Here is a 23706-nt window from a genome sequence, read left to right on the forward strand (position 1 = left end):
ATTTACTCTAGTCTAACATCTAACTAAACCCACATGCTGAAATTGAAAACATTTTTATTTTTTACTCACCGAACTAATGTGACTAATGTGCAATGGTAGATCGTAAATGACAGAAATGTAGAGCTTAGACTATGTACAACAGGGTTGAATTTAAATGGTTAAAACAATATATCTTAGTAATTTAAATGTAAAAGGTTTCCAAGAGACATTAAATAAATTTTCGAGCCCGACTTCGCGACACACCAAACGACCCCTCAGGACGCAGCAGTGGGTCGCGCCCCGTATGTTGAGAAACGATGAGTTAGAGGTTTTAAGAGTACTAGGGTGAGCTACATAAAAAGCCATAGCGGATTAGGGGCTGTGCTCTAGATGGACAGTTGAAAACTGAAAACATTGTCCTTCTGCTACTTTCTACAACTCTTTTCAAAGAGAGTTTAACTGCTATTGATTGAGTGGCTTCAAAACACAGTTACGGATATGGTAAATGTAGAACATGGAAGATATAGCAAACTTCCCAATGTTTGAGAGGAGCGCCTAAAAATATGATTGTAGTAATCAGTGCTCGAAATCTCATTATCACCATGTTAAACCATAGGATCATCCCCAAAGGCTCGACCAAACATCTCCCCAGCTAATATTTTCCACTTCAGGCGCTTGTTGTAATAACTTGTACTGCTGTTGGACGCTTTGGACTCCGGAAATAAAAGTGTCAAAAATTTAACCCTGCTCGTTTCCATCTATCAAACTTTGTGTTATTATGCTTCTCACTGGAGAAAGGACATGGGCTACACTACGGGTCTTACATCAACGAGCTAAGTAGAAATTTGCTATGAAAATACTGATTAATTAATTTTGCTTTATTTTACTTCACTTCTTGTGCAACTTTTGGCTAATTTGCGAAGATGGGGATGAGTGATGATATGATGAAATTGATGAATGGACACTCACAAACATCCAGGCCCAGGCCGGGATTCGAACCCGGGACCCCTGGCGTCGTAGCGCGATGTGCTAACCATTCCGCCAAGGAACCCGGCTAAACTTCATTTCGTGCTGGGCACAAACAGCCAAATGTAAAACTGCAAGGCCAATAAAGTTGTTGTTGTTGATGATGATGATGATGATATCTGCATTCCTCTGAATTCCCCTTCATATTCCCATAGGTATACGTTTCGTCAAACTGTAAAACTTTATATTTTTATGATATTGATTTTTGCGCATAAAATACGTAGTGGAAAAATAATGAATAAAACAAACATTCAAAATGTTACTATTTATAAATCTGTGGCACCATTACCTTCACATCGGTAGAACCTACTGATATGCATACATATTCGTAACTCTTACGTACAAAATAATTACTACGCATTCTAAAGTATCGTGTAGAGTACTGCAACATACAAAAGTTTCTAATTGGCACTCATTGTTGCTGAATAACAGTACACGACAAAAAAAACTATTCGAGTCGCATGGATATTGATCACTTGAGGTGTAAGCAAAAAGCTTGCACGAGAAAAAAACGAAGTTAGTGATCAGGCACAAATCAGTCTGGAAAATGCATTCTAATCCCATTCCTTCTTCTTCGATGTTGTCTGCACCCTCATTGGCCGTACAATGGTTTCTGCTAGCGAGTACAAGTCCTCCACGCCCTGGAAATGTACAAGAGCCAATGAAACAAGGTATGCACAAACTGAGAAAGCAATGTAAGTTAGCATAAGTTGACATCAATTAGAGACTTGAAATAAAACACCTGGTCGTTCGTATTGTCTTATTGTTGTCATGAAGTCAATGGCATTATTTCATAGTTTCTAGAGTTTTACAGGTTTAATTCATTGGCACTTAACAAGATAAATAACACAAGCTACATAACAATTTACATGAGTGGCCACTCAATTAAACAATGTAAAATTATAAGTGACCATATATTTGCGTTCAATGAAATACTTATATGAAATCATCATGCAGTACTCAGTTGTCTGTTGAACACTATCTACAAGGGTCAACTTCGGTGGCGGAGTGGTTAACAGAGCGCGCTACGACGCCAGGAGTCTCGGGTTCGAATCCCGACCCGGTCATGGGTGTTCTTTGTGAGTGTCCCTTCATCAATTTCGTCATCATTTATTCTCATCTTCGCTGTTAGCCAAAAGTGGCAGAAAAGCGAAGGAAAATAATCCAAATCAATCAATCAGTATTTATAATTATACAAAATATAATTAATACATTAGAATAGGTTTCATCAATGTCAGCTTGAAATGTTTCCCTTAATTTTAGTGTTAACGTATTAACAATTGTTCCTGCCATGCAAATATATGTTATTTTGTGGAAAAAATAATAATTCGGTATCTAGATGGTAACGTAATTATTGTTGTTTTCATTATTATCTGTTGATGCAACTTGTAGAACGGTTACAAAACATCGGCAGTGACATTCGATGCGCTGATCATACGTCATCAAATGAAGAGCCTCTTAACAAGACTTGGTCTAAGAAGACTTGTGCCACGAAATCTAGAAATCTAGTTTTAATTAATAAGTTGCAGGATTTGAGATTCTTAAAATATAGAAAAAAAATAATCCTGAAATCCAAAAATCGAACTGATCCCTTAAAAATGTAAATCTGTAGTTAACTTATTGCCTTGACTGTTGTTGTAGCTTGAATGTTAAACGAACAAAATCACAATTAGCTCATCACCGAGAATTCTTGCTATAAAATAACGCCGAGGAGAATTTGATTCCCTGATGAATCTGTGTGCATAGTTTCTGGAAACAATTTCACCCTCAAGGATGAAACTTAATTCCCGCCGCCTCCAACAATTCAGGAAAAACTGTGGAATTCATAAAGTCGAACAAAACAGAAACCGGGTGGCGAAGTTCTCGGATCAATCTGGATTTAATCTCAGCTGAAATCCAAAACCTCCACAGATTGTATAAAGCTTCCTAGATTGGCCTAGCTGGTGCCGGGGATTATTGATTTGTTAAATTATATCAGTGTCTGGTAAAGAGTTTCTTTCCACGATAGCTATTATATCGGCCCACACACAAGAAATTAAGAAAATTTCTACAATGCGATACAAGGTGGAATATAAAGTTGTGTTTACTGCAATAACCCTTACAAGCAATCTAATTGGATATGACGTCATGAGTTAGCACCAAGAAAGATGTTATTCCTATCAAAATGTATATAATGCATTAAGATATTAATCGCAATTTCCCAATCCACCCAATTTCTACAGCATTTATATATTGCTGAGCGAAAGAGAGAGAGCGACCAAGAATTTGTAGTACATGACTTTGTTTTTTAATCCACCAAATAAAACGTTAGAGGACTCAGTAGGATGAACCGATACAGAGACGGCTATAAGTAGGTGCGGGACGTGACGCCTATAACGAAAATTGTTTGGACAATTTGCTGGGCGTAGTTTTTCAGTCTGAGCATGAAAATGATATTCATAATCAAGCTATATTTTAAACTGTTATTATAAACTGTTCTTTTATGACGGCGTCTCTTCTCTGACACGTCTGTTGTAAAAGTTTCCAACTTATGCTTCAACTTTGCAGTGTATAAGGTCGTTGCTTTCTGTATCATTATTATTTTAATTTTATATTGGGCTTTGTAATAATAGTTTTCTTGAAAGATTGCTGTACCTGTAATGGTGTTAGTGTAAAACTCACACGTTAATAATTAATACTTTATTATCCTTTTCAGATGAGTACAACCACATTTTGACCGTGTTGGAGGATCTGCAGTTGGTGAGTACTCATGTCAATGAAAGATAATGGCGGGTCTTCTATTGTTATGTGCAGTCCCCAAAGATATAAATTGTTTAACATTAAGATGTTGGGGAATAGGAATTGTGTAACGAGTTCACGTCAATGTTCGGTACTTTGATATTGCTTCTTAAGTTCGGTCTTTGCTATTCTTCAATACAATCTCCTCGAGATACTACCTCACTACAGTAACACATTAATGGAGAATTAATTGAATGCCAAGAATGAAACGTGAATCTGCGTCAAAAAATATCTACGCCGAGAAAGAAATCAGGCAAGAGAGTTAAAATTAAACTTTAATAAACACATTTTTTATCATATATGTTTCGAGTTTGTTTACGAGGCCGGCAGAAATTATTGCATACCAGGCACAATATATGTATATTCATTTATTTATTTATTGATAGAGCCCAGCGTGTGTATGTATATATATACATACCATTCATAGCTACATTTTATATTTGTAATTAAAATGCTACAAATTCAAGTTACTATTTACCCTTTTTCGGTTTCATGGCAGTGGTAACGCATGCAAACGAAGTATTGGAAATTTTCTGCAACAGTTATCCCCCTCCCTCCCTCCCCTCTCTCTCTCTCTCTCTCTCTCTCTCTCTCTCTCTCTCTCTTTTCTTTTTCTATCTCACTATGGATACTTTTCTACAGTTTCCCTATACCCGCACGCATACAAATCTTCAGGTTTCAGAGTTTTCTTGTCTAGGTTATAATATTTTATTTGCATTTGTAGTTCTTCATTCGCTTTTCTGCCTCTGTAGGATATATTCGTATTCTAGAGCTTTGATAAAACAGCATTTCTTCTAGGCCTCTGTTTCATAACCCACACCACCGTGGAGCGGGCGATAGATTTGCTAATAATGTTTCCTACATTAACAGTTTCTTCTTCTTAAGTGTTCCATCCTTGAGGTTGGTTAACTTGAGATTTTTTTTTTAATTCGAAAAATGTTACAACCCCACCCCCCTCCTTGTTTCCCTGCTAACTTCATATTTTCCTTCTCTTCTTTGTGTATTGTACCCCGAAGGCTGGCTGTGTCGTCTTCTTACTTTGATGCATTTCTTTGTTTGTACTCATCTTCTGCTAATATCTTCATTTCTCCATAGCTTTATCGGTTTGCTTGGTGAATTCCATCTTGCCAATATGGTTTATTTCCCTCTGTACTCCATTCGATTCCCATTTTCATGTCTGAAGATGTAGCCTATCATTTTTGAGCCTTTGATTTCCACATGCTACACTTGTTATGTGCAATTAACCGTGTACTAAGTATGGGTGTGAGATAATAACAAAATTGATAAGTACTTACGGTTGTCGTCTTGAGCTCCTTGACCAGCGCCGTCTCGTACTTGATCTTGGCGAATTGCTCCGGCGTGTACATGTACTTCTTGTCGACCTCCTCCTCTTCCGTGATGACCTCTCGCAGCCTCTCGGCGTCCTCGGTGGACATGGGCTTCTGCTCCTCCACGATGGTCACCTTCGGCGGCTCCTCTTCCGGCGGCTTCTCCTCCTCCTTCTCGTCCGGCATCGCCGATATGTTGAGGACCTTCCCCTTCTCGATCACCTTCACCACCTTCTCCCTCATGCCTTCTTCCGTCTCGCGCACGTCCGTCGTCTCTATCAGCTTCTCCTTCATCACCACTTGCATGCTCTTCTGCTCCTTGAAGCCGCTGCGGGCTAACGTGGTGTGGGTGATCTGCGAGAACAACAGGAATTAGATATTAAATATGTACTTCTTGTTGAAACTGCTTCAATCGAATCATCTGACACATAGACTTGTGACTTTCCTATTATACGAGTATTTTATTCTATATCGGATCGTTCCCTCTGGAAAAAAATACACTAAACTTGTGTGTATGTGTGTGTGTATATATATATATATACACGCACGCACTACATTACTGAAACACAGTACACTATTTTGAAAACAAAGATTTTGGTTTTGATTTATTTTATTTTACTTCGCCTTTTGTGCCTCTTGGCTAATTTGCGAAGATGGGGATGAGTGATGAAATGATGAAAATGATAAATGGACATTCACACACAACTATGCCCGAGCAGGATTCAAACCCGGGACCCTTGGCGTCGCAGCGCGATGTGCTAACCACTCAGCCACAGGGTCCGGCTTGAAAACAAAGAATACGTTTAAAAACATCATATTGAATAATTTAACATTGGTGGCAATGTTAATTCTATATATATCGATATGATAATGGAAGTAAAAGGTTAGCAGAATACTTGAGAAAATAGAAGTAGGAAAATTATGTAAAGTTGAAATAACACTGTGAATTGAGAGAATGGCGTGAATACACACACACACACAAGGATGAATGCTGATGAATTGACCAGGAAGAAAGAAAATAATGTGTTAAACGTGATAATAGGCATTGATAATAAACATAACTACAACAATGGTGAGTAAAAACAGAGATAGTGATCATTCTTGAAAATTGATATAAAAAGGTGAGAATTAGAAGAGAGAAATTATAAACACTGAAAAAATATTGATTAGATTTGAGTTTTGTTATGTATCTTCGTCTTTCTGCCATTTTTGGCTAATCGCAACGATGGAAATGAGTGATGATGATGAATTTTATGAAGGGACACTCTCAAAGAACACCCATGCTCAGACTTGAATTCAGACTCGGCGCAGCGAGGTGTGCCAATCACTTCTCCACGGAGGTTGCCACACTGCAGATAAAAATTATAACGGATTTCCTCTTTGAAAGTGCAATAATATAATACGTACATACATCTTTCGACATGTAGACAAATCATGATTATACGTATTTCCATGATTAGACACTTCTTAATGTCAACATGTTATTGTTTTGTAATCATACAGGAATAACGTCCATGCACGTTGAGCACCTTTCTTCTATTTATTTTAGCAGACTCATCTGTTTTGCGAATATGAAGTTAATGTAGGAGTCACACAGGCTGGGGAGCAGTATACATATTTTTACTTCAGCTCTTACCTCCAAGAAAGAACTTAACATTCTGTGATATTTTTATAAAGTTAGTAATACTATGTGCATTCTTTTTATTCTTACTTACACTTCTCACAAAAAGTTTGGAATATTATTATATTAGCCAATAGATGATAGACACGGCCTTGGAATGCAACAACACATGGTATCTGTCTGGTGGACGCTCTCGTCTTTTCACCGACATATGCCACCGTGTCTATCACCTATTGCCTAACATAATAATATTCAAATCTTGTTGTGCTTAATATAACAATATTCAAAACTTTTTGTGAGGAGTGCGTAACGGCTTCAGAAGAGTAGACAGCTAATAAGAACTTTAGATCCTGTTTGTTACTTTCCCACAAATACTTTATATCTCGCGTAACTTTTGGGTGCAAATGTTCCAAAATCGTAAAGATGGCAGGCAATTCACTACTGACAAATGTTTATATATATATATATATATATATATATATATATATATATATATTATGGAAACTATTCACTTTACAAATAAGATTTTAAAAAGTAAAATTGCTTGTAATATAATATTATATTGGGAGATACACCAACCAATCCATTTTTTAAAATTTTTAAATGAAAAATATAAACATTTTCATTTAATTATGTACTTTCATTGTTTTTAATTATTTATGTTGGTTCAAGTAGCATGAGTAAATAGGTATGATTTATGTTGATGACTCGGCGTCAATTTTCAGTATTCAATATTGAAGATAGTCAATAAGCTTATAACGATTACAGACAGTTCTTTACTGTATGTAAGAATGCACAGTTAGGTGAATCGTGGCATTCTGCGCATTGACACAACAACCACGTTGTAGCGTTGAGGTGGCGAGAATTTCTCCCCAACGTCATATGTTTTACTCGTTTCGCATGTAGTGACGCGGTCTCTATCCTTAAGACAAGTGAAGAAATATATTTGAATGTTTTAAAATGTTGTATGTTTCTTACCCTGCGTTTCTTTGGAGCCCCGAATAGCTTATCCGTGACAGTGGAGATCCTAAAGATGGGATGCTCGGCCATCTCCTTCGGGATGTCGTCCATACTCAGCCTCCCGTCAAGAATCAGCTTCTTCTCTCTCAGCATCTCGTCCGTCTGCAAAGAAGAATACAAATTCAGTAACTTTTTCCTCCGTGACGTAAAGAAAGGGGCATCATACCCCACTCTCGATTTCAAATTTTACAATCATGAATAGGGTGAATGATGTAAAAGTTCTCAAAAATGAACCGTAAAGTTTCGTTAGATATTAAAATGTGAGCCTGATTTTTTTATAAGCGACAAAAAATTCACGGTACTTGTAAAAGTACTTAAATAAATGTGTACAATTGGTGTTATAAACTACGTAATTAAGTTAGTGACAATGAGACTGAAGACTGTTCTGAAACGCACAGCCTGCTTCTACGTTTATATCAAGTTAGGTGCCAGCTGCCTGATCCACGCTGCAGTTTAAGTTAGTTTAGAGAAATGAAAGCCTGTAGAATCACTTATTGAATTATAAAGGTTTGAGTTCCACACGGAATTGGCTCTGATATCAGGAGAGAGTGGCAAATTTTGTGTAAAAGAAGTTATGATAGTTGATGTTTGTACGTTGGATTGTAAGTTACAAGGGAGGATGAAGATTTCGAGATATATCTAAGATATCATGTTTGGACATAAGGAAGAGGACGAAAGAAGAAAATATTCTGTCTTTGAATTCCGAGGTTGTGGACAACGATAAAGTCAGTTTGACTAAGTAGTACAAATATGAAAATGTGCTGTTAATTTTTGTTCTTAAACCAATTTTCAGTATATAATCACGCTAACAGGATTTGTGGATCATTTATTGAAATAATATACTCGTTGGTGTGGTTTACACTAAAGTTGTAAATGTTTCTCTAGCAATATTCATATATCAATTGTATGTTCATTATGAGATACGATGTTTAATTATCAGACAGATAGACGAGATGAACTCAGGAACCACCCGAAGGATTCCTTTAGAGACAGCATCCGGGAAACTCTCATCACAACTCACGTCTTACGTATCTCTAGAAACCACACAAAGATACATATTTGGGCGAGATAACAAATATTTATCTCGTTTCCTAGTCTACTTGGGGATAGACTAGGCAACCAGGTGGGGGCTTTCCCTCGCCTCCCCCTCTGACGAGGTCGTCTCGGAAACTGAGCTCCTCAAAAGAAATCCGCATATGCCGCCTTGTATTAAGGGAAGAGCCCCAGAACTGATTTAATAGAGAAGCCTGCAGGACGCTGGGAGCATCATCGGAATAGCAAATGGTCTTCACCCTGCAGTTGCAACAGATGTACAAGGGGCATCGCAGGGCAAATCCACTTTCAAAGTTCATTTTGCTTGCATAGGTGTCATATTACATGGGAGAGGCGGACAAAAGGGAAACGTAACCGAATCCAGGTCTCAGAGTGGGTGTGTTACGTGTTCTGAATCTTACCCCCCCCCCTTTTTTTCCTCAAAGGGAAAAACCTGCGTCTAGAGTGCAAAAGCGTGGCTGGCAGGACCAAACAAAAAAGGAGCCTCCACATGAAAACATCTTCGCCCCGAATACTATTCCCTAGGCATGAATGAGATTGCAAGGCGCTTCCACCTAACCGAACCCCATGTCGACCCTTGGCATTCAGCATGATGACGGCAAAAGGGCCACAGAACATGGAGCGCCGCCATCGAGTGGGGAAGGGTAGGCTCTAGCCACCTTTATCCCATCCAAAGAGGCTGCGTGAGAAATTTTCAGCATCATTTATTATGTAGTGGCACGCATGTAGAGCCTGCCCGGTGTCCGACCGCGTTAAGTGGTCTACTTCCGATCGCCACCGTCCTTCGTTCGAGTCGCGAACACCCCTTGGTATCCCTTCATCAATGTCATCTTTCATCCTTATCGTCACGATTTGTCAGTGTGAGAGAAGAAATGCTAAGTAGATAGAGAAAGAGATTGAAAGTAGAAATAAAGAAGCTATACAGAGAGGCAGAAGAAAAATTGAAAGTGAAAGGAACAGAAAGAGAAATAGAAAGACATACGGACCATGGAAAAATAGAGAGAGATTGATTGATTAATTGATTTGGTTTATTTTACTTCTCTTTTCTGCCACTTTTGGCTAATCACGAAGATGAAGATCAGTAATGATGTGATGAAATTGGCGAATGGACATTCAGAACGACCATTCATGCCCGGGCCGGGAACCGAACCCGCGAACAAAATTCTATATCGGCGCCACTATTATGAATTAATACTGTTTGCTGAGTTTCGCGAGAGGAAATGTAGCATTTAAATGGATCTTTCTTTGAAGCTAGGAGGCTAATGTGTATATTACTTAGTATCACGCTTATTTTAATTTAATAGCGTTGTTCCTTTTAGATGGTCACATGACTATTAAATAGAAGTCCGCTTCACCTTATGTATGCAACACTTTCTACGAGAAATAGCTTATGTAACTATAACTGACTTACATTTCAAAATGAGTAATTATAACATAATTAAGCAACATAAGTGTAACTGCAACCGAGTTACTTGTTAAAAGTAACTTTCCAAATACTACTGTACTTTACTATGCTCGTAGAAGCATATAAGCATGCAGTAGGGTCTCAGGTTCTACTTGACACCCTACATATCGCCTTGACCTGGCGGTACCAACCTCCCTCTCCCTGATGCGCTTGAAGAGGTTCTCCAAGTGGTCCTCGTCTATCCTGTCCTGCAGCTTCCTCATGAACTGGCGGTCCGTGATCTTCACGTGGTGGCTGCCCATAAGCTTTTCCAGCCGTAACTGGACTTTGGGGTTGTCAAACCTGCAAAGGGGAGGATAAAACCGGTCAGCTCTATTTTCTTTAAAGATGTGGTGCTGTAAAGCGTAAACAAGATCAGGAGGTCTGTTCCTGGTGATTCTAGGCGATTCCCTGGGGAGCTTGTTATTACTCTCACAGCCTTTTCTTCCCTGTTTCCTTTGTCGTCACAGCATCCTCCCACACTTCACCCCTTCCCTTTGACCATCTCTGATCTACTTCTCTCATTCGTTTTTTGCCTACGTTTGTATTGTTCAAACTGCAAAATTGGTATTTAAGTGAGTATTGTGCAATATAGTAATTACCAGTGTTCGAAAGCAGTACGCTGCTGTAACTAGCTACAAAATTTGTAGCTGTAGCTGAAGCTTCGCTACAAAATCCCTTCATCTGTAGCGAGAAACTTGCTACATCTATTTTTGAGGTTTCTTTAACACTTCGATAATGTTCTTGAAATTGTACTTGACAATACGATTATTTTTGACTGTAAGAAGTGCGAACTAGGACCAGAGCGAATTTCTCATAATCGTTTTTGAATGAACTCTGATCAATATCTACTGTACGCAGAATTCTGTTGGGGAGTAATAAAAAAAAGTCCTCGGTTCTAGCGAGATGGAAGTTTGTGTGGGAATCGGGAGGAAGTTGTGGGCACAGTTGTTATAATCGATGGACACGGAGAGACAAGAAATTCTACCCGACTGTCGAGACAGTTGAAATTTTTCTTGAATAACATACTGAAAATAGATTTATATCACTTTCTCCAGCCTTTGTTGATCAAAATATATTTCCGGTTTACCCCATAAGTTAAAGGAGAATGGAAATATTAACTTGAACACTGCATTTTTACAGTACAATAATAATGAACATTGAAATAATGATAATAATAAATATTTAAAACTTTTAGAACTACTCCCAATTAAACATACGTACAATGGTACAAATGGCATATGCTAATATTTATTCAAAGTAGCAAAAATTTAACAAAGTAAGGAGCAATGCAATTCAGAATTTGTCGAATCCTACTTTCCTGTAAAAAGTGTCTCTCTAGGGAAGCTATGTTTTTGACGCACAAGCGGTGAGTGTAACGAAGTTACTTTAATCGTACCGTTTATCTCCCTGTTTATTACATTTATAGTAATGTATTATTAGGTTGATAACCTACGACCCGCGTGACCCAATCGTTGCCGACCTCGATGGCGGAATGGTCTGCTTTATTATTTTTCTTATTAACCTTAGAGTTATGTTGTTTCTGCCATGGAAACAGTTATCGTGTTCTTTCTTTGTGTGCTGGCGGCTTACTTCACAAGTAGTGTAGTGTATCAATATGTCCAGAGAAAGGTGTTTGTGGAAAGTAGTTGAGTTACCACAACTTATGTCCTAGTGATTTTACGTAGATTTCTCTAAGTTAAGGCGTTGAAGAAGGATGGTGACTGGATGAAATAAATAAAGAAACAAACACAATGGATTTGAACCAAAGGTTCACTGAATACACTAACCGCTCCATCATAATATTACGTGATCGCTTTTTCTACGTATTTGTACCTCTTCTACCCTCGTTACTTTTCTTCCGTTTCCCTCCATTAATTTCATACTTCCTCAACAAATATAAAACTTCCTGGCTCTTCTTCTCATTCATTCACGACACAGCATCCACTCTCTTCTTTCTACCTTCTCTGCTTCTCCCACTTCAATTAAATTTCCTCCCTGACTCCGTAATTCGTGGCTTGATTTAGTGTTTCATTTGTTCCCTGCATCCTGTCGCTCTGAAAGGAATGATTAAGAAGACGCCCACGCGAGGTCTCATGAAGTTAAATGGAGATTTTCAGCGTGAAATAATACAAACAAAGGGGTTCTTATATTTATAGTTGTTTGTTAACTTTTCAGACTTCTTTTCTTTCTCCAAGTGTCCTGCTTGAGATATTCTTTAATGTATTTGCAAATAGTGCTAGAAACTGGTACAGAATTCTAATAAAAAGTAACTCTGAGATTTATTTATTTATTTATTTATTTATTTATTTATTGAACTCAACAGGTACATACCTAATTACAGAGCCCATATGAAGGATACATAGTCATTACAATTACATATATTTCTTTAATATAGAGATAGAAATTATATATATATATATATATATATATATATATATATATAAATATTAAAATATTTTTATATATATACACTTTATCACAGAATTTAAATACGAACTTATGTGTTTAAGCTTAGGCCATTGTGTTAATACTGGCTTTACTGAAGTCCCTTAGGTTCATAGAAAAGATGTCAATGGTGTTATTCTTGATTAGCAAGTTATTGTAACTGGTGCACATTCTCCACAATGGAGATTTCTTTTTAATTTCGGATCTAGCCTTCTTTATATGAAAAACTTCATTCTTTAGTCTAGTTTTCGACGACGGGATTCGAAAATTAATCTGGCAGAGTAGATGTTCAGCATCTATTTCGTGATTTAACAATTTCCACAAGAATACTATTTCATGCAACCTTCTTCTGTGACACAGCTTTGTAAACCGACATTCATATATTAGGTTGTCGTAGTGTTCAAATGTGGGGTAAACTTTCTGAAATTTGTATTTTAAAAATCTAAGAAATCTCGATTGGACTCTTTCAATTGCTACACTGTACTTTGCTGTGTCTGTATACTCTTGAAATCCCTCCCCATTCTAAGAATAAACCCAAGGTTCTTGAACGCTCCACTAATTATTTGTTCTACATGTTTATTAAAAGTAAGATTTGGATCAAAAATAACCCCTAGATCCTTGACTGTAAAATTTCTTGCTAGAGTATTGTTGTATATTTGATACTGAAATTCAACTGGGTTTTTCTTTCGAGTATATATTACATAATGACATTTACTGATATTTAGTGTTAAATCATTGATTTTTGTCCACGTTTCTAACTTTGTAACATCATTTTGAAGTTGCACACTGTCATCTTGTTTGCTTATTTTCCTGTAAAATTTCAGGTCATCTGCAAACAGCAATTTGTGTGAGTTTTCAAATGAATCCGGCAAATCGTTAATAAGTAATGTGAAAAGAAGTGGCCCAAGGTTAGACCCCTGAGGTACTCCTGAGGTGACTCTTATCTCGTCGGATGTGTGGCCTTTATACGTTACGTACTGCTTACGGTTCTGCAAATAGGAAGCGAACAGTTGACGCAGTGGTTCAGAAATATTGAAGCATGCTAATTTACTTAATAGAATATCGTGGTTAACCAAGTCGAACGCTTTGCAAAAGTCGGTATATATTACGTCAACCTGACCTCCTTCGTCCAATGTTGAACTAATAAAATTGGTAATATCGGAGAGATTGGTCAACACCGATCTACGTGGTACAAAGCCATGCTAAAACGATGATATTACAGGTTTTACGTGGGTAAATATGTAACGGTGCATGATTTTTTCGAATATTTTTGCTGGGGCTGATAATATACTTATTGGTCGGTAGTTTTGTACGTCATTAGTGTTATTGCTTTTGGGAAGTGGACAAATTGCCGTGGCTTTCCATTTTTCAGGAAATTTGTGTTTTGCAAGAATTAAATTGAAAATGAGATATAACGGGTATTTTAATATATTACTGCAACCTTTGACTACATAGGGCGGTATCTTGTCCGGTCCGGCTGATTTCTTAGGTTTTAAGTTTTTAATTGCTTTTTCTACGTCTTCAATTTGTATCTCTGTAATATTAAGATTATCCAAAGTTTCATATTGTTTATGGTTAGGCAATACTTTCATGTCATATCTAGGGGGATCTTTTTTATACACCGACTGAAAATGCTGTGCAAAAGCTTCGACTACTGATAGTCGGTCTGACAACACTTTATCTTTGAAAAGTACAGGATCTTTGTTACTTTTCCTGCGTTTATTTGTAACAAACGACCAAAACTGGGTGCTATCTTTTGCAATATTTATTTCCGAATTGGCAACATAACTGTTGTACGCATCAATAATTTCTTTCCTCACTATTGTTCGAAATTCGCTAAATTGATTGTAGTGGTATCGAAAGTCTCCCACCTGTTTTTTCCACTTCTTGTGGTGATAATGTTTCCTATTTATATTTTTAATAATGCTGCTCGTAAACCAACACGGGTACTGTCTTTTGCGGCTTTTCTTTAAGGGGATACATTCATCGAATATTTTATATATAATTTCATAAAACACGTCTGTAGCTTGATCAACGTCATTCTTTGTTTTCAATACATCCCAGTTTGTGTTAAGCAGCTTGTGATAGATGGATGGAAAGTCGGCTTTACTAAAGTTGTACTGTAGCTTATGACAAGTTTTGTCGCGGGTTTCTTTGACATAATTAATATCTACTAGCAGCGAGGGATGGTGTGTGTCTTCAGGAACTAGTGGCTGTGTGTTTCGTGTTACTGTTATTCCCTGCCCATTTATCAAAAACAAATCGAGTGTTTTGCCATTGCTATTTTTAATGTCGTTCAAGCTTTTTAGTTGATATACATTAATAAAGTTGTTTAAATCGAAATACGTTGTTGCTGATGAACTAGTTAGATTGTAATTGCTACCAGTTATATCTGTCAGATTAAAGTCCCCACCTATCAGGAGTTTAGCGTCACCAGGTTGACAGTGCTTTTCTATGAACCTAAAGAATAAAGTGTATGTGTCTTTGTTACTACCAGGTGCTATGTACACCACGCAAATATATACAGTTCCTAATCCATTTAACCATAGTTTAATCAAAATGCAGTCTATATTCGGATGTAAACACGGCGAATCTATTAATGCACTCTTAACGTTTGATTTCACTGCAATGATTACACCACCACCCATTGTTTTACCAGACACTTTTTTGCTTCGGTCCCCCCTATATACAACATATCTTTCATCGAAAAGTTCACTATTCTCGTGGGAATCTGCTAACCAACTTTCAGTTATCATTATTGCACTAAAGTTATTACAAAGGACATTCGTGTAAAATTCTCTTGTTTTGGTTCGGAGACCCCTAACATTTTGGTAACATAATTGAAACAACGAAGTGTCAAGTTCTTCTGAAATACATTTGGAGTTGCCTGTACTTACTTGGCCGTTATTTTTGGTGAGATCTCTTTTGTCACCGGGTTTGCTGACCTCTAGCCTGGTACGTGGAGGGAAATCTTCTATTGTGCCTCGGGGGTAAGTTATTGTGACTAGTTGAGGGAGGGGGAGGATTGAACACTCTTCTGTCCTCGATTCCTGTTGCATACCTGCGGGCGCCGTTCTGCATCGCTGATTGTGGTGCGTCTAGTTTCCTTGTTGCTTCACTGTATGATTTCCTATTCTTGGTTTGAGCTATTTTGGGGGAAGGGGGTGGATGCTGATCAGCAAAGTTCTGTGACGATGATGATGCTGGTTCTGTAGGTGATTCAACGGGGAGAAGGGGCTGGGTGCGGAGATGTTCAGTTTCTCGACCGGCACTAGGAGAGACGACACACTTGTCATTAACTAAATGATTTGAAGTTTGAGAATTGGCAACACTTTCACTTATTACGTCACACGCTGCACAAGGAAGTCCATTTTCACTCAAATAACTTAAAGTGTACGATCTGCCTTCTATCACCAACTTATCAAACCTCATGACTGCATATAGGTTCTGTTCTCTTGCCTGTTGCAAATAGTTTGCCAATTCCCTCCGGGTTTCGCGCACGCCCCTTGAAAAATCCTCATGCACACTAATTCCTGTTCCTCTAAATAAGCGAGCCCTTGCAAGAATCAACTGCTTGAGTTTATAGTTAGAAAATTTAACTATTATTGGTCTCTTAGACCCAGTCCCTAGCCTGTGAGCTCTATCTATATCGAAATCACCGGTGTCTATTTCCAATTACTTGAAGTAGTAATCCACGATCATATCTGCAGATCTGACTTCGTATCGAATAGTACTTGTAACATTTCTTTCGCGAAATGCAAGATTTGCTCTCATTTGCTCTCTTGGCAGAAGAAGATAAGACTCTTCCTAAGCAACTCCAAACCTTCTCAAATTAGAGTATTTATCGGAAATACTTATTTACACCTTCGGAAAAAGTTTATTGCCCAAGTTCTGGTTTACAAATTATGTTAACATGTTTCTCTCGTTTTCTTTTCTATTCTTTCGAATTGAACGTCTGGGCTGCAGCCGAAGGAATGATCTGTGGCATGGATTCCGACCCTTATTTATACCGCTCAGTTGCTATGGTGTTGTTGATCCGTTGCTGTGGAAATCTTGATCCTACTTATTCCCATCTCATCACCCAGGTTAGACGATAGACTTACAAACTACTGAGTTAATGGCATAAATTATGTCATTTTAGTAGATTTCAAGAATTCAAGATGACTCTGTACAGGTTGGTCCATAAAAACTTTCAATGCTACCGAATAGTATTATCACAGAGGTACTTATATACCCTCTGTGGTATTATCTAACAAATTACGTCATGATATGTCGAGGAACACAGTTGTCGTAATCAGAGAAATAGTGATGGTCACGGACAAGCAAGAAATTCTATCTGACTGTCAGGGTTGAAAGTCCTGGTGAATGGGTTTTACAACAGGGAAAGGGACAGATGTTATTTGTGTATATACTCACGTCTAGAGGTGGCCATGTGAGAATATGTTACCACAACATTCATTGCTAATAAGATTTCGAGATAAAAACGTATCAGCGTCAAAGAATTGATTCCAATTTATTAGATCAGTATTTGTGGTGTTTCCAATACCATAGTGTAGCATAAAAAGCAAAAGTTATAAAATGCCGAGCCACTGCGTCTCGTGTAGATCATCATTTTATTCATTCTAACTTATTTCTATTGATTGTCTTGTTTGTTATTCGAAGTCAGGGGGTCCGGGGTTCAAATCCAGGCCTGGGCATGAGTGTTCTTTGTGACTGTCCCTACATTAATTTCGTTATATCATCAATCATTCTCATCTTCGCGACTACCCAAAAGTGGCAAAGCGAAGTAAAATTGGCCAACTCAATCAATGAATAGTTTTGTTACGGACGACATTCACTGAACTAATTAAATTAATTTACGAACCTGTAAAACAGAGTCGTGCCAATTTATTCAGTTAATTCAGCCAACAGTGCGTGCAGTTGTTACGCACTGATTCGGTCAATACCATGTGATTTCTCTCACCCCCCCCTCTCTCTCTCTCGCTCTCGCTCTCTCTCTCTCTCTCTCTCTCTCTCGCATGCGCGCACGCGCGTTCGCTCGCTCTTTTACTTCATTAGCTTCGCCTTCGGTGGCAAATACGCTTAGAGCAAAGAAGGCACGGTTAGACCAGTCCTCTTCCTCCAATATGCGAACCACAATTACATTCTCTCCCCCTTCTTCCTCCCCGGGTGTGGGTGGCCTATAATTGGTAACCAGTATTCCAAGCGGTTTTGCCAGTTCGTCGTACTCGGGTTATTTACCTTTGCCCCGCAATGTTATTTCGGGGAAAGTATTTGTTTTCAGAGAGCGTGTGCTCACGTTACGAAACCCGCAAATAAAAAATACAGAAACAGGTTCGAACATGCATGTTGGCAGAGTACTTGTTTCTCGCGCCTAAAGCGTATTAATTTCTGAAACAGCTACGATCGTGATGCTCCGAATTTCAAGATGATAGATCCATTCTCGTTACTGCTGAGGCACGATGGGTTGAAAAGTTAATACGTTTGGCTTTTGCACGGTGGCCACATCCTTGTAATAGTTCGGGTTAAGTAACTGAAACGTAACTGCACATAAGTTGCCGATCTTTACCAATACAGATCCTTATTCACGCTTTTGAAATATCCAAAATACGCAATACTTACGGATAATGCTTATGTAAAACTTCTGAAATACGATTTGCGCAGCTTGACTTAACCAGACAAGTTTTTGACGATATCCTACAACTACTTAGGTGTCTCGTGCTGTAAAAGCTAGTCAGCATAATTTTCACGTGTTCTTTTTTCCTTTGCCACTTTTCCGTATTACTCACAATGGATTCTCGTATTCAACATGCACAACTTTTGTGTTACGTGAGAAGTTGTGGAATTGGTACTCTACTATGTTCTACTCAAAACATTGTCACTAGCTACCTTCGAAATGAGCTTAAAAATTGTTACTAACTACCTTACAAGTGTGCATAAATAGTGTTACTAATAGTATCAAAACATTCTCCAATTCACATGTAAACCATGTGTAAGTTTGAAGATGAGAAATTTTACAAATACTTAACAGGTAAGTATGGTCTGTATTAAAGTACATAATGTTTCAATTAGCCCAACAACAATATACACTTATTGGAAGTAATTCGTACATAATTATGGGGCTTCTCTAATGCCGTAGTGGTAACGTCGTCGCCTTGTAGTCAAGGAATCACGGGTTCGATACCCGGTGTGGAGACACATTGCACAGTGGTTCGGATCAACTTTCTGTGCATAAAGTTGACTTAAAACAGCAATTCAAATTCAAAAACCATTCGTGCATAATTATGTCAATAACGTCTTCACACACTTAGATTAATATCGATATATTTAACACTAATGTCACGTGGTGCATCAAAGACATGTGGATCAAGAAAGTTCGAGACAAACGAGAATACACACATCCGGAAATGAATTTTGGTTCAGATGTAGAATTTGGAAATGCTGAAATCTGTAGCCAATTAAAAGAGCTAAATGAAACAGAGAACAATGAAAAGCAATCAGGAAAGTAGAGAAGTAATATTAAATGTGAATTGGAGGGAGGACTTATTTTTAGAAAATCATGTTAATTTCAAGAATGTTTAGTTTATTAGTAAGTTAGTAGCCCTGTAAGTGTTCTAGTTATACAACGAAGAATATTCCTTGCTTTCGTTATTGCCCTCCCATTTTTCAACTAAAATATTTCTTCTCTGATTCTGGAAAAGCTATTTGGATTTCTTACCTATTCGATAGCAGTTTCATTTACTACGAGGAGAGTTTGGAAAAGAATTTAAGGAAATTAAAGACTAAAGAAACAGATAAACATACCTTTGACTATTATAACTCACTCTGAAGACAGCGCCATTTTTCCACAGCAATTTCTTCCGAGAAGCTCATCAAGACACTTGAATATTGATCTGAAAAACGATTGTTCCCACGCATCTTTATAGCATAGCTTGAACATGTTCAACAGGAAATAAATGCTCACTCAGAAAGTAAAATCTTTACTTCAGTGTTAGCAGTGTTTCACAGTACTTCGACCACTGCATTCAACTGTCACTGTAAGTAAATTATTATTGAAACTCTTGCATAGTTGTCAGGATTTATAAAACCATTATGTTATAATTTTCTCTGTAAAATCACCATTGTCACTGTTTCCAAAACCACTACTTTAGCTTTTCACTGTAAAATCACTGCTGTCACGATTTCTAAAATCACCACTTGAATATCGTCACTGCGAAACAGTTGTCCTCAGAATACAGTGAACACTTGTTGTCTGGAGACTTTCCGAATGATTTCTGGACTCAGCAACACTTGCACCGGCACATAAACACGCAACGTGTCACCAAAGAACTATTATTTTCAGAATTTCCAAATGGAAGAAAGACACCAGTCACCAGTAATTTATATCTACGATGGATCTACATTCCAAGGTGTGACATCTTCCCTGTCAGAAATGTCCATTTCAACTACGGATGTTCATTTCGTCCATGCAATCTTCTTTGTCCCCCTCCCCTTTCCTCTTCACCCCTTTCACTTACCCGTGCGTGACTTTGAAAATTGACCATCCAGAGAAGTCACCCAATGTGTCAAAGGCACGGAAATCCAGGTTCCATTCAAGTTTTGCTGCTTTTCTCGACACGAGATCTCTCTCTGAACTTTCTCCAGAGAATTTTCCAGATAGGATGCGAGCCGGGGTTTCTCGGGTCACGCAAGTAGAAATTAGGTCCTCGAATGCGTGCATCTCGAGGAAGTCAATATAGAAAGTAATCTCCCTCCAAATGAAGACCTCTGGAGTTTCTTCCTATTCGAAAACAGTCTAGGGAACTTCCTAATTGACTCAATCTATTCTACTTTTACACAAGTGTAACTCCTGAAAATTTAGGAATCTGGCTATGATTCATGAGGCCACGACCTAGTTTTAAATGTTTTCACCGTTTTCTTCTTTCCAGATGTTATTATATTTCTCCTCATAATCGTCTTTTCAAACATTAATATTTTGGTTGCCAGTTATTCTTCCTTTTCTGTCTATCTAGGTTAGTCCCTATCACGAGGATGAATGATGATTAGCTCTCTCTCTCTCTCTCTCATTTTCATTCTCTATGTATCTCTTTCTCCCCATCTCTCTTTCGAGCGAATACCAATGCATGAAATTAGCGAAATATTAACCAAATAATCTGTGAAGATGATCTCAGGCTTCTCCGACTGACAACTTACGTGCTATCAGAGACCGCAGAGGTTGCAAAATTGGAGTAATTCAGAATTCCTTCAAACCAACCGCAGAGACAAGCAGCTGTCATGAAGAGATTGCCCTCGTTTCTATTTACCTTCTGTCCCTGATTTTAGATGTCAAGAGAGACAATATAATAGCCTCGGTCAAGGACAATGGAACAATTGAGTATCTCTATATATATGACGGAGTCTAATTCGGAAAATACCAAGTCCAAATCTGGCAGTCGATCATCCTGACCAAGATTTGAGACTACCTTTTTCCCCTCAAAACTTCAGGCTGATTCTGATTCAGATGAATTTTGCACTTTCTTGTACCTTTCTTTCCATTATTATCTTATCCCCATTTTTAAAGCAAGTTACGATACCACCATTAAAGGACTCAGATCTCTCCAAAGAAAGCTCAGACGTTTCGAGCCCGACCTCAACATGAATGTTCCTTTGTTTTTCTGCTTCCACCAATTTCATCTGTTCACCATGTATATTATCTTTGTGGTTAATCTAAGGCGGCATAAAAGCTACGTAAACTGTAAGAAAGTACAAATATTCACTGCATCCTTACAATCATGTAATGACATCTTTGCATTTCTTTATCTATTCCTTTTACTTCTTGTTATTCCTGGCCTCTCAACTTTAATGTTAAAACTGTCTTGGTTTTCTTTCCACAAGTAGAAACTTGTGAAAGAGGATGAAAACACAATATCGGCTTCTCGCTCGAATTTCGAAAATAGCAAAAACGACGTTTCCATGTTTTAATGGTATTATTCGATATATTTATTTTTAAATATCTCACAACCTTTGTAGATATTTTCATTAGCCTTATCAATGTTAAATTTTTCTTTATAAGAGTATGCTGAGAGTATGGACTGGATACAACAAATAACCCGTATCAGTGGATTTTAACTGTATCCTTACAGTTCTGCAACTCAAATAGTTCTAGTGTATGACGGGTTGCATATACGTCAGTGATAAGGGTTGCGTTTCCGTGAGTTGATTTTGCTTGGGATATGTTTCAGGTAATTTTAAACAACGGCGAGTTGAGTGTGCCTCACCCCTCGTTCGTCCAGGAAATCTAGGAATGCAGGATGGAAGAGGAAGCAAGTGGGCAAGAGGTAGCTGTCTCCGAGCTCTTTGAGGATGTCAAGGTAGCCACGCCCAGCGCAACTTGTCAGGTAAGAAGTTTACTTCACCTGTTCTTGTCCCTGCTTTTGTGGAGACGTCAATCACTCTTGCTAGAACTGACCCACCCAAAACTCTGTGCGACAATGAAAAAAACAAAATTAGCATGAACATAATTTATCAGAATCTGAGAGGAGTTCGATCAAAAACCAAACAGTTCTTTTTAAGTGTATTGAGTAACAATTACGATGTGGTGTTGTGCACGGAAACGTGGCTAAATTCTTCAGTTTCTGATTCCGAACTACTCGACGATAGATATAGCGTCTTCAGGTCAGATCGCAACACGTTAGAAACTGGCAAAACTCTAGGTGGCGGTGTCCTCATCGCCATAAAGAAAAAAAATTAATCCTGTAATGGTCGATGCTCTTTTACACGAACAAAGCATTGGCAGTTTAATTATAAAATTTAAAACAGAATCTGGTCGCGATTGTTACATGTGTGTAGTGTATATTCAACCTGCATCTCCCGTGGCCGTACACGAGAACTTCTTTAGTCATTTAACTGCACATTACCCTCTGGGTAGCCCGTTGGTCATTGCCGGTGATTTCAACATCCCTGAAATTAAAAATTCCAACACGGAGTTGCTCACGTTAGGCGCACAATGTCGCGAACTGAAATATTTCCTCGATTTCAACGACCTCAAAAGCAAAAATTCCATCCAGAACGCCAATAGTAGAACTCTCGACCTAGTTTTAACAAATATTGAAAATACTAAAATATTTCGCCAAGAGCCTCTGGTAAGCGAAGATAAACACCATCCGGCTCTAGGAATAACTTTAACACAAACCATACCTAAACAAAGAGCTTTAAATCCAAACATCCAACGATATAATTTCAAGAAAGACGATTTCATTAATATGTATCGGAAACTCGAATTAGCTGACTGGGACACAACTAAAAGAATGCGAAGACGTAGATATTGCCGTTGTTAAATTTTATGAAATAATCGAAAGCATTCTTAATGAATGTGTTTCATGCTCTCGCTCCTCTGTAAAAAAATCTTACCCATGTTGGTTCACGCGGGAAATTATTAAAAATCTGAAAGCAAAATCACGTCACCACAAAAAATGGAAACAAAGAATGGGAAATGTAACACATCACGAAATTAAGTATAAAACCTTAAGAACGAAATTAAAATGGGAGATCAGTAAAGCTTACCAAAACTATATTGAAACTTCAGAAATCAATCTTGCTCACGACACTAACCAGTTTTGGTCTTTCATTAAAAATCAAAGAAAAAATCCACCCGTGCAGCCAACTAAGTAGTTATAATGATAAAACCATTGACGATAATGGAAGTATCCAAGATCTCTTTGCAAAGTATTTTGAATCCGTATATTCCAAAGAACCATCTTTCTACAAGGATCCGCATCCTAATGTAAATATGAACTCACTTCCTAGTATCTTAAATATCTCTGAAATATCACTAAATGAAATTGAGGAAGCCATTAAAAAACTCAAACCTAAAAAATCCGCCGGCCCTGATTCAATCCCCCCTTATGTAATTAAAGGATGTTCGGAAATTCTTAAGTACCCTCTTCACACCCTTTTCAACTTGGCTATCAGAACTTCGAGATTTCCAGCAATGTGGAAAACAACTGAAATCTGTCCGATTCCCAAAGCTG

General features: G+C 37.9%; 1 protein-coding gene across 1 annotated transcript in view; it reads right to left on the reverse strand.

The window, feature by feature from the left end:
* Positions 1-1265: 1265 nt before the first annotated feature.
* The window catches only part of LOC145989156 (uncharacterized), a 64095-nt gene continuing 41654 nt past the window's right edge, over positions 1266-23706 (reverse strand). The window contains exons 2-5 of the mRNA XM_083124453.1: positions 10402-10552; positions 7711-7854; positions 5079-5465; positions 1266-1646 (exon numbers count right to left, since the gene is read on the reverse strand). Coding sequence (XP_082980579.1) covers positions 1560-1646; positions 5079-5465; positions 7711-7854; positions 10402-10552 — 769 coding nt within the window. The 3' untranslated portion in view covers positions 1266-1559. The remainder of the gene's footprint in view (positions 1647-5078; positions 5466-7710; positions 7855-10401; positions 10553-23706) is intronic.

Source organism: Lepisma saccharinum, chromosome 1 (assembly GCF_977018435.1).
Source record: "Lepisma saccharinum chromosome 1, izLepSacc3.1, whole genome shotgun sequence".
NCBI classification, from domain to species: domain Eukaryota; kingdom Metazoa; phylum Arthropoda; class Insecta; order Zygentoma; family Lepismatidae; genus Lepisma; species Lepisma saccharinum.